Genomic DNA, 12,888 nt, shown 5'->3' on the forward strand with positions numbered 1-12,888 from the left:
AGGCCCCCACTGAGGATCCAGGCATACAAGAGAGCACAGCCCATGCTTCCAACCCACAGAATGGGGAGAAAATAAGTGACTTATTTTAAGAGACTTAGCTTTGGTGTGGTTTATTATCTAACAAAGGCTAATTGACACAATAAAATTTATTATCATTTTTAGATAAAACCTTAGGGCAAATTTCTGCTTTTCTTCATATACCTTCATACTATTATAATGGCAGCAGGCTCTTCCTTAACTTATTAATTTATATGTAATTTTCTGTTATTTCTTTTTTTGCTGTTATTTCTTAATAACTAAATGTTATAAATATGTTGACTTGTAAAGATTTAAGAGTAGTTCTGAGAAAGTTTGAGTTAGTTACTGTATAACAGAAGTTGGCAAACCATGGCCAGTGGGCTGGCCACCTAATTTTGGAAACAAATTTTTATTGAAACAAGATCATGTCCATTCATTTCTGGATTCCTGATGGCTGCTTTCTTGCTATATTAACAGTACTGAGTAGTAATGACAAAGACCATAGGGCCTACAGGCCTACAGTATTTGCTATCTGGTCCTTTGCAGGAAATGTTTGCCAACCTCTACTGTACAGCATTATTTTGAATCTTAGTCATAAAAGTAAAAGAATCTAAGACAGTTATCAACTACACTTTCAAAGTCCAAACAACGCTCAGTGATTTCCTGGTTTCTTAAGTAAACACCAATTCCGGGAGTTTAATAAACCTAGTAAGAAATGAGTATTTTGATTTCTGACACACCATAAACCAAAGGAGACAAACGTAATTTCTTTAAATGCCTCTTTCAAGGTGCTACAGTTTTTTGGCTGCTGCAGTGTGTCATGTAAATACATTTTTCTGACAGCTCTGCTGGTAAAACTCAGCTAAAATTAATATCCATTATTGAAAGGTCATTGCACAGGGACAAGCCAGCAGCCAGTTTTAAAATGTTAATAACTCTGATATTTTTCAAATGTAAACAAAAGGTCTTCTTTTGTTTTATAATTCTCTCCCTAAATGGTTCATTTATAAATGAAAATGTTTCAGCAAAAAACCTAAATGACGTAATGCCGTTGCATGCGGGTGATATGTCAGTGACTGTGCTTAACAGAGTTAGTGTGCTCTGTGAAAGGCCTACCAAGCAGTGGACACCATACTGCAACATACTTCATTGAGTCAAAGATGCCACCGATCAGAAGAAACACATTATTTTATATACCACTAAGAAAGAAAAAAAATGCTGCCAATCTCATTACATCACATGCTTTATCACTTAAAACTCCATCGTGCACTCTGTACAAGTGCTCTTGGGGACTTCTGATGCAGAGTTTCTCACCTATTGCCTTTATTTGGGCATAAAAAGGAATATGTAAGTAAAATTAGTTGGTTTCATTTTTCTGAAAAGCTCTTCCCATTTGGAGGAGGACTCTTCTCATTTTTCAACTCAGAATCATCGATGTCCCTGTTGTTCTGCATGCTTTGTACCATCAGAGCACTGATACAAGAGAGCGTGGCTGGAGCAGACCACCCCCCGCCCCGAGGTCTCTCCCCATTGTTAGTGCACAGTCTGTGGATGAAACTCAGCTGCCACTGGCCCAATACAGTGCCGTTATGAGGCACTTGAAAACAAGAATAATCATTTCTTCATCTAACTTCTAGTTCACTTAGATGAAGGTGATTTTTAAAGTATCAATGTTAGAAACAGCTCTATGTTCAGAAGAGGGAATTTAATTTTGCGTGAATTGTAATAAATATACAAACCAGTAACTGAGCCAGAACCAATCCGAAATAAAGATTAACAAGAAGATTTCATTCAAACCAACCACATACATTCAAGGCTGTGCGGTGGCAGGTCGTCAATGACTCTTCACGTGGCCACACTCCAATGAATCTTAATACTCTCTGGGTTTGCAAACATGCATCGGGTCTTTACCCAGTCCCAGAAAAATCAACCCACACATTTAGTAGCCAAGGAGTTTGGAAAGCAGCAGAGCATGACGGAAAATCAGACCTGGTGCTCATCTCCAGAGATGGGAAGCAGACTGTTCTGCAGGCCACAGGAGCCTCCTCTCTTCCCCTCCTTTCTATCCTCCACTAGCAGGGGCCAGCAAGGAGGTCCCAAAGTCTGTACTCCTAGAATTCACTACCCTTCCTCACCCTGTCTTCCTTGCTGCCTGACATCCCTCCTCAGCCTTAAGACCATGTGGGGTCATCATGCCCACTATCTCTACTTCAGCTGCCACAAGCAGCTCATGATCCCAAGTCATTCATCCACCATCTCCTGAAGTCCAAACACAAAGACAGTTTTGCACATCATCTTTCAAAGGCAACAGCCTACCCATTCTCAACCCCTGAGCCCCTTCCATTGTGACATTTGGAACACAGAGTCATCAGCAAAATCTCCCAAATTGTCCACCTCTTTCTATACGTATCTGGGTGGGGTTGTTTTGTTCCATACAGCTGCTTCTGGGCCAAAGGTTGGCAAACGTTTTTCTCAAAGGGCCATATGGCAAATATTTCAGACTTTATGGGCCATGCAGTCTGTATCTCAACTATGGACAGTGCCATTATACAACAAAACCAGCCAAAGATGCGCGTAAATGAATGGACATGTCTATGTTCCAACAAAACTTGATTTGTAAAAGTAAGCAGCCAGCCACCAGGCTACAGCTCACTAAACCTCAGATCAACAGTCTCTACCACCTGCTTCCTCTCTCCCAATTGCTATCACCCTCAAACCACTAAATCACTCCCGCTTATCCCCTGAGCGCAATATTAACACTAACGTTATTAATACTATTACCATTAACTAACACTGCTCTTGCCATAATTACTTTTGTGATTTCCAGTTCACCCCACAAAACCTGGAATGGGGCCAGATACCACGAGAACTGAAGCTTATCTGGTTGGGGGTGGGGACAGACTTTAAGAAGAAGAAAAAATTATGAGTGTAAAATTGCCCCTCTGTAACGACACTTAAGCTTCATTAGCTTGGTGGTAAATCTGCCTGTGCTTCTTCAGCTGCTCCAGCTCGAACAGTCCACTGAACACAAAATCTCTGTAGCCATCAAGATCACCTCATAAACAATCCTTCCATGCCTGATCTCTCAATTCCCTAATTTCCTGTCCTCTAGCATTTTGTCCTTCATCCTGCCTCAGCCCTGGAATTCCATGCTTTCACGAGCCAGTAGCTGCAACCTCTCTAATCTCAATTTCAGACATCTGACTCCTTACTCCCTCTCTCAACCAGCCAACAGGGCTACTAAGAATCCTATGGTCACTGTTTCACAGTATCCTAATTCTCAGTCCAAGTTAAAATGCTTTGAAGGGATTCATGGGTGGGCTTTTGGTTTAAGGGAACAAATAGTAGTAAGATTTACAGGAAACCGAGTGACGTCACTAAGATGGTGATACAGATTGTTCCGGACTTTGCTCCCCTCACAACAAGTGACAGCTGTTTAGGAACAAGACACCACTAATTCAGAGAGAATCCTAGAACACAGAGGTGAGGCTGAAGCACACCCCTGTTTCAAAGAGACTGAGACAGACTGCATTAGAAGAGTAAGAGAATTGTCTTTCTCTGTTTGACATAAGCAATAGCATGGAGGACCATAGGGGAAGGGAGGGAAATCCAAAGGGAGAGAAATCAGAGAGGGAGATGAACCATGAGTGACTATGGACCCCGAGAAACAATCTCGGGGTTTCAGAGAGGAAGAGGGCGGTGGGAGGGCGTAACAGGGTGATGGGTATTGAGGAAGGCATGTGCTGTGATGAGCACTGGGTGTTATACTTAACTAACGAATCATTGAACAGTGCATCAAGGACTAATTATGTACTATACAGTGGCTAACTGAACATAATAAAAAGAAGAAGAGTAAGAGAAGCAGCTACATGTTGAGCATATTGCCCCTCCCCCAGGCCAGTATAGCACCACAGGGAAAGGTCCCTCTGAGCCTTCAATTCCTTCAGTGGGAAAAAAGAACCTGCGGGGACAACCAACAGCCCCCTAACATTGTGGGTTGCTATGCAGGAGCGCCTAGTCTGATCTTGCACCACAGGGATTGCAAGGGGAATCTGTGGGGCTCCACCATGGGAAGTTTGACTAACAGTGAAGCAGGAAGGGGCTTGCAACATCCAGCACAGGGATTTTGGCAGACTGAGCTTACACCCGAGGTGCCCAAGTAGTAATCTCAATGAATGGCTTTGCTCATCGTAGATTCAGGTTGGGGGTGCACTATGACCAGGGAACTCAGGGCGGGGTACAGATCTGCCTGATTTGGATCCTCAAACAAGTTTTGCTATCCCTAGTACCCAGGCAAGAAGCTGAGTCATAGCCTTACCTGCTATGGAGAGTGACTTCCAACACAATCTGACCAGTAGGGCTGGTGCCAACTGGAAGCAGCGTGGACCAGTGGTACTTGAGCCAATAGGCAGGTGAGCAGGCAGAGCTGATCACCCAAAGAGCAAAGCCAGAACTGGGTATGGAGCATTCCTGTACTACACACAAGCAGGGGAATTCATTTGCAGCCAAGGCTGAGGGTCATTCCTGACCCCTCTCAACTGGAGAGGCTGTTGGAATTGAGAGTAGCCTGGCATGGCCCCTTCACATCCTGTTCAGGCAAGGGAACAGCGACATAGCTCCACCCACTGTGGGAGTGTCATTTGGCCCCATCTGACCAGAAGGGCTAGTGACAAATCCTAGAAGCTGTGCAGCCTGATGGCACTTGAGCCAAGAGATGGGCAAGCAGAGCCAAAAGTTTGCAGAGCAAAGCCAGTGGCCCTGTTCAGTCAGAGCACTTGGGGTGTAAGTTGGCTTGACTTAAGACAACAAAGAGCTTTACCAGCTTTGGAGCCACTTCTCCTACTGTGCCCAGACAGGAAATCTAATCCACAGCCCTGCTGATTGCTGAATATAGCCTTCAGCCAATCCGACCAGGGTACCTAACAAGAGCACACAGGAAATTTTATAGCCCATTCAAAAATGTAATGTACGGTGGCACATGAACAAAGAGCACAGCCCATGGTTTCCCACATCTGCAGAGCAAAACTGGCGGCCTCACCTGACCAGGGAATTCAGTATACACCTTGACCTAATTCAGATTCCCAAATGATGAGTTATACAGGTGCTGGGTGCCATTCTACTGCCTTGCCAGGACAGGCAAGCTAATTCATAGCCCCAGTCTACTACTGAATAAAGTCCCCAGTCTTGACCACCTAGCAAGCCTAATCAGAGAATCCAACCAACCAAGGAGCCCATCCTACAGCCTCACTCAGGTAGGGAATGGAGCCAGCAGTCCTACCCAACTGTTCTGTGCCAGTGGCACATCTCCATCCCTGTCTTCAAAGGACAAACAGCTGCCTTACCACAAAAGAGACCAAAATAGCCCATCCCACCTGCTCAAGGTCATTACCAGCAGACACACCCAGAAGCCCAAACTGAGCTAACTGGTGAAGAATCATCTCTGCAAAGTTGTAAACTCAAGGATATTGATTACTGAAATGTGTGGATATCGACCCAAAGAATCAGGATCATGAAAAGTCAGGTAAATATGACAACACCAAAGGAAACTAATAAAGCTCCAATAACTGGCCCCCCAAAATGGAGATCTATGAACTATCAGACAAAGAATTCATAATAATCCTTTCAAGGAAGTTTAGTGAACCATAAGAAAACACAGACAAGTAAATGAATTAGGAAAACAATGCATGAACAAAACAAGAAGTTCAACAAGGAAATAGCAACCATCAAAAAAAACAAACAGAAATCCTAGATTGAAAAATACAATAACTAAACTGATGAATTCAATAGAGTTTCCAAAGTGGACCCAGCAATACAGAAGAAAGAACCAGTGCCCTGGAGTATAGGACATGGTAATTACACAGTCATAAAAGCAAAAGGAAAAAGCAATGGGAAGAGTGAAAAAGCCTATATGAATTATGGGGACAATATGAAAGGAAACAATATCCACATTATGGAGATTCCAGAATGAGAAGAGAAAGGAACAGAAAGTATACTTAAAGCAACAATGGCCGAAAACATCAAGAAGCTGGAGAGAAAAATGAACATCTCCATGTCTGAGGCCCAAAGGACCCCAAATAGGTTGAACCTGAACAGGGTTACAGGGACACATTATAATTAAATTGTCAAAAGCCAAAAACAAAGAAAGAATTTAAAGAACAGCAAGAGAAAAGAAGGAAGTTACATACAAGGGAACCCCCACAAGACTACTGACAAATTTCTCAACAGAAACTTTCAGGCAAGGAGAGAATGGGATGACATATTTAAAATACTGAAAGAGAATAACTGTCAACCAAGAATTCTATACCCCATGAAGTTGTCTTTCAGAAATGGAGGAATAAGGACTTTCCTAAACAAACAAAAGGAGTTCATTACCATCAGAACTGCCTTACAAGAAATGCTAAAGGAAGTTCTTTGAGTGGAAGTAAAAGTAAAATACCATAATAAAAATATAAAAAGATAGTATAAATCCCACTGGTAATGGTTTAAGTATATAGTCATAGTTAGATTCTGCAATATGGTAATAGTGGTAAATCACTTACAACTCTAGTTCACAAGTATAAAAAAACTAATGTATTAAAAATAACTACAATAATCTGTTATTAATTACACAATATAAAAAACACATAAAAGTAACAGCAATAACCTGACAGAAGTAAAACTGTCAAGTTTAAAAATTCTACTGAAGTTGTTATCAGCTTAAAATAGGGTGTTACAAGTTTGAAATATCTTATGTAAGCCTTATGATAACCACAAGGAAACAACCTATAATACTTACACAAATAACATGATAAAGAAGTCAAAGCACAGGGATGGCAAAAGACATCAAAACTCATAAAAAGCAGGATAAGAAACAAAGAACAATGAATCTATAAGATAACCAGAAACAACAGAGTGGCAACAGTAAGTCCCTACCTGTCAATAATTACTTGAAATAGATTAAATTATCTAATTAAAGGACATAGAATGCCTGAAGGGATTTTTTTAAAAATCCAACAATATGCTGGCTACAAGAGACTTCACTGAGAGTGAGGGGATAGAAAAGGACATTTTAATTAAATGGTAACCAAAAAAAGCAGGAGCAGCTATACTTATATCAGACAATTTTCAACTACAAATGATAAAGAGACAAAGAAAATCATTACATAATGATGAAGACATAACAATCATAAATAAGAGATGTTTACCTCTAGAAAACAAACTGAGAGTGGCTGGAGGGGTAGAATTTGGGGGGATGGGGTAATTGGGTGATAGGCATTAAGGAGGGCACTTGATGTTATGAGCACTGGGTATTATATGCAACTGATGAATAATTAAATTCAACCCCTGAAACTAATAATACAGTATATGTTAACTAAATTGAATTTAAGTAAAAAATTAAATATATTTATATGCCACACATTGGAGCTCCTAAATGTATAAAGCAAAAACAGATATAAAAGGATTAATAACAATAATACAATAATAGTTGGTTACTTTAATACCCTACTCTCAACAATGGATAAATCATCCAGACAGACAATCCATAAGGAAACAGCAGATTTGAACAACACTAGAGACCAAACAGAGCTAACAGACATACACAGAGCATTTTATCTGACAACAGCAGAATTTACGTTCTTCTTGAATGCACACTGACCACGTTCTAAGACAGATCATGCATCAGGCCACAAAATAAGCCTTAGCAAATTTTAAAAGACTGAAAAAATATCAAGTATCTTCTCTGATCACAATGGCATGAAACTAAAAATCACTAACAATAGGAAAACTGGAAAATTCACAAATACATGGAAATTAAACACTCTCCTGAACAACCAGTGGTCAAAGAAAAATTACAGGTGAAATTTAAAACAAAGTTTGAGACGAATGGAACTAGAAACATATCAGAATTTATGGGATGTAGCAAAAGTAGTTCTAAGAGGGAAGTTCACAGTAATAACACTTACATTAAGAAGCTAGAAAGACCCCAAAGAAACAACCTCAATCTACACCTTAAGGAGACAGAAAAAAAAACAAACCAACTAATAATGTAATGGCATTGTATGGTGACAGATAGTAGCTACACTTGTGATGAGCACAGCATAATGTATAGACTTGTCAAATCACTATGTTGTACACCAGAAACTCAACTATACTTCAATTAGAAAGAAAAAAAAAAAACTGAGCCCAAAGAAGAAAGATTAGAGCATAAATAAATGAAATAGAAAAGAGAAAAACAGTAGAAAAGATTAACCAAACTAAGAGTTGGTTCTTTTGAAAAGATAAACAAAATTGACAAACCCTTAGTTAATAGTTAATCAAAAGAGAGAGAGGGAGGGAGGAAGAGAGGAAGGGAGAAAGAGAGAGAGAGAGAGAGAGAGAGAAAGGACTTGAATCAACAAAATTATAAATGAAAAAGGAGGCATTACAATGGATACCACAGAAATTCAAAGGATCATTAAGAGGCTACTATGAACCAACAATACACCAACGAACTAGACAACTTACAAGAAATGGAAAAATTCCTAGAAATGTACAACTTACCATACTGAATCAGGAAAAAATAGAAAATCTGAATGAAGAAAAAATAGAAAATCAGGAAAAAACAGACTGATTACTAGTAAGGATAACGAATCAGTAAGCAAAAACCTCCCAATGAAGTAAAGCCCAGGACCAGATGGCTTCATTGGTGAATTTTACCAAACATTTAAAGAAGAATACCAATTCTTCTCAAACTCTTCCAAAAAATCAAAAGAGCAGGGAACATTCCTGAACTCATTTTACAAAGCCAGCATTTATCCTATTACCAAAACCACAAAAGGACACTACTAAGAAAGAAAACTAAAGGCCAATATCCCTGATGAATACAGATGCAAAAATTATCAAGAAAACACTAACAAACCAAAGTCAGCAGCACATTAAAAAGGATCATTCACCACGATCAAGTGGGATTCAAGGATGGTTCAACATATGCAAAATCAATGTGACACATCACATTAATAGAATGAAAAGAATCATATGATCATCTTAATAGACAAAGAAAAAGCAGTTGATAAAATTCAACATCCATTCACGATAAAATCTAACAAATTAGGCATGAAAAGAACATATCAACATAATAAAGGCCATATATGACAATCCTACAGTTTAACATCATCCTCAATCGTGAAAAGTTGAAGGCTTTTCCTCTAAGATCAGGAAAAGACACGGGTGCACATTCTCACCATTCCTCTTCAACACAGTACTAGAAGTCCTTGCAAGAACAATCAGGGAAGAAAAAGAAATAAAAGTCACTACAAAGACATGTAAAAGGAATTGCAAACAAAGAAGTAAAACTTTCTCTACTTGTAGATGACATTACTTTATACAAAGAAACTCTAAAGACTCAACCAAAAAACTGTTAGATGTAATCAGTAAATTCAGTAAAGTTGGAGGATACAAAATTAACAAAAAATCAGTAGCATTTCTATATGATAACAATGAATTTTATGAAAGAGAAAGAAATCAATTCCAATTTCAATTGCATCAAAAGCAACAAAATGCTGAGGAATAAAAATTTAAGTAAAGAAGTGAAAGATCTCTACTCTGAAAAATACAAGATGTTAATGAAAGAAATTGAAGAAGAAAGGAAGAAATGGAAAGGTATCCTATGTTCATGGATTGGAAGAATTAATAACGTTAAAATGGCAAAAATACAAAAAGCCATCTATATATTCAATGCAATCCCTATGAAGTTGCCAATGACATTTTTACAGAAGTAGAAAAAAAACTCCTAAAAAGCTTCTGTACAGCAAAAGAAACCACCAAGAAAGTGAAAAGACAACCTATGAAATGAAAAAAAATTTGCAAACCACATATCTGATAAGGCAGTAGTATTCTAAATACAAAAAGAAATCATTTGTTGATTCAAAATCAATGGCAAAAAAAAAGTAACCCAGTTAAAAAATGGGTAAAGGACCTGAATACACACTTCTCCAAAGAAGATACACAAAAGGCCAACAGGTAAGTGAAAAGATGATCAACATCACTGGTCATTAGAAAATGCAAATTAAAACCACAATGAGATACCATCTTAGGTCTGTTAGAATGGCCACCATCAAAAAGATAAGGGCTAACAAGGGCATGGATGAGAAAAAGGATCCTTGTGCACTGTTGGTGAGAAAGTAAATTGGTGCAGCCACTATGGAAAACAAGATGGAGGATCCTTTAAAAAAAAAAAAATAGAGCTATCATGTGATCCAGCAATTCTACTTCTGGGAATATAGCCATAGGACAAAAACACTAACTCAAAAAATATCTGCACCTGCACGTTCATAGCAGCGTTATTTATAATAGCCAGACATGAAAACATCCTCAGTATCTACTGACCAATAAATGGATAAAGAAGTTATGCTATGTGTGTATGTACGTGTATGGATGTATGTGGTTACTACAGGTGGACAGTGCGGAGAGGAGGAATAGGAAAAAGGTGGTCAAAAGGTACAAGCCCCCAGGAGTAAGAGCAAACAAGTACTAGGGATGTAATATGCAACATGATGACTACAGCTAACACTGCTATACAATATATAGGAAAATTGTTAAGAGTAAATGCTAAGAGTTCTCATTATAAGGAAAAAAACGCCCATTTTTTTCATTTCTTTTTATTCTATCTATGGGAGAAGATGAATATTAGCTGAACTTTTTGTGGTAATTTCACAACATATGCAAACCAAACCAGCATGCCGTATGCCTTAAATTTATACAGTGATGTTTATTTCCCAATAAAACTAGAAAAAATATTATAAGAACATAACAAAGATTTTGCTAGACTTACGTTGTAAGAAACACCACCGATTCAGACTAAAAAGAACAGGAATAATCCCTTTTAGAATGAAAAGAAGTTGTAGGGTCCCAAACGTCTATAGATAGGAATCAGGCTTAGAATCCTACTCAGCTACAACGATGGGCCATCTTTATGGAAAAAGAACAATGATCCAGAAGTTAGAGACAAGAGCCATAGAGAAGCATTCACAAGGAGAACTACTCTCAAAGCAAGGGATATTTTCCCCCCCTGTGGAACAAAGGGAAATCAGGAAATGTGTTTGCCAAGATTTCAACATTATCATGCATCAGTGACTGCTATGTCCTTTTTAGTTTTGCCTTTTAAATAAGAGTTTCTATGAGGGTTCCTCTTTCTGTGTCTCCTCATTAAGTCTAAAAATGTGGCAGAGCAGATAACTTGTGTCCTTAGTTCACAGGTCTTCAAGTTTGAGAGGACCAAAATTCAAGGAGCTACACCTGACAAAAATGTACCCAAGGGGTCTCATGTATCTCTAGACTTAATTTAGATGACAACATCCTTGTTATGAAGCCTAGAAGAAACCAAGATACCCTTCAGCTGGGGAATGGATTTAGAAAAACAAAAAAACAAAAAAAAAATCTGTGGTATATCCAGACAAATGGAGTATTATCCAGTGCTGAAAAGAAATGAGTTAACAAGTCACGAAAAGTCATGGAGGAACCGGGGCGGTGGGGGCACACCTGGGTGGCTCAGTTGCACCTGCTTTTGCCTCAGGTCATGATCCCAGAGTTCTGGGATCGAGCCCCACATCGGGCTCCCTGCTTGGCATGGAGCCTGTTTCTGCCTCTCCCTGTCTCCCCTTACTTGTGCTTGCTCTCTCTCTCTCTCTCTCTCTCTAGTGTTCTCTGTGTCAAATAAATAAATAAATAAATAAATAAATAAATAAATATTTTTTTTAAAAAAGACATGGAGGAACCGGAAATGCATATCACTAGGTGAAAACCACTAATCCTAAAAAGCTACATACTGTAGGACTCCAACTATGACATTCTGGAAAAGACAAAACTATAGAGACAATAAAAAGACAATTAAAAGGGGAGAATATAAATGGGGGCAGGGGTTATATGAGAAATCTCTGTACCTCCCTCTCAATGTGGTTTTAAACCTAAAACTGGTCTAAAAAAATAAAGTCTTTAAAAACGTTTTTAATCTTAATGTTATAGGTATGCATAAGATGTAACATAAAGCCACCCTCAACCCATCCGATCTCATTTTCCAAGATGCTTTGGACTAAATATGTTTTTATTGTGATTGACAGCAATAAGTCTAACTACCATGCTTACACTTGTACTTCTTGGTTTATCATCTGTAACAGTGCCTATAGGAGGAAGGAAAATTTGAGCCCTAAAGGAAAATAAATGAACTTAGAGAAAATACCACAATCTAACCACATTTCCTATTTTTGCTGATAACATTATTATTATTTATAGATTCTTAAATATCTATTTTGATTCATCAACTTTGAATAGCACTTCTTGACTCCCCGCTACATATGATGAGGAAAATAACAAACAGGCAGAAATCAGGACTCAAAATGAATTCTAAGAAGCATTTACCTTGTTCATAAAGTAGCTTCATATTTGAATCTTTGCAGGCAACCAGATTGTTGAGCAATGCAATCACACTTTGCATGGTGTTACCCAGAATGTTCTCCTGATGTTCCTGCAATAGATCACAATTTCCATCATAACTATACAGAATTGTAATTACATCATGATAGAGACAAATGATCAAATGACCTCCATCCCTTCATTCTTTGCACAAGGTCAAATAATTATCTTTCTCCACTTTAATGAAGCAGATCCTTCTGCGTTAAGGCACTCCCACTCCCCATCAGTGTGTTAAGTCAGCTGGGAGGCAGCATGAACGCTTCAGAGCACCAGAGCTGCTGCATGCAGTCCCCTACCCACAGCTGAGTGACAACCACACAGCCCTCTGGGCTTTAGATGGGGGACAGGGGACTCAGAGTGACTAGGAATCAACTAAACGGAGCTGAGGAGACCACACCTGAAAGTGACTGAGATCGCAAAATAAAGCTACCATGTCTCAGAGTG

The 12,888-nt window shown here is 38.9% G+C and overlaps 1 protein-coding gene across 6 annotated transcripts in view; it reads right to left on the bottom strand.

Moving 5' to 3' along the window:
• Window positions 1-12,888, bottom strand: part of ULK4 (unc-51 like kinase 4) — a 604,302-nt gene that overhangs the window by 241,517 nt on the left and 349,897 nt on the right. For all 6 annotated transcript variants that reach the window (XM_027585659.2, XM_027585655.2, XM_027585660.2 and 3 more), the window contains one exon: window positions 12,391-12,496. In XM_027585659.2, the coding sequence (XP_027441460.2) occupies window positions 12,391-12,496 (106 nt within the window). The remainder of the gene's footprint in view (window positions 1-12,390; window positions 12,497-12,888) is intronic.

This window comes from Zalophus californianus, chromosome 1, assembly GCF_009762305.2.
Source record: "Zalophus californianus isolate mZalCal1 chromosome 1, mZalCal1.pri.v2, whole genome shotgun sequence".
NCBI classification, from domain to species: domain Eukaryota; kingdom Metazoa; phylum Chordata; class Mammalia; order Carnivora; family Otariidae; genus Zalophus; species Zalophus californianus.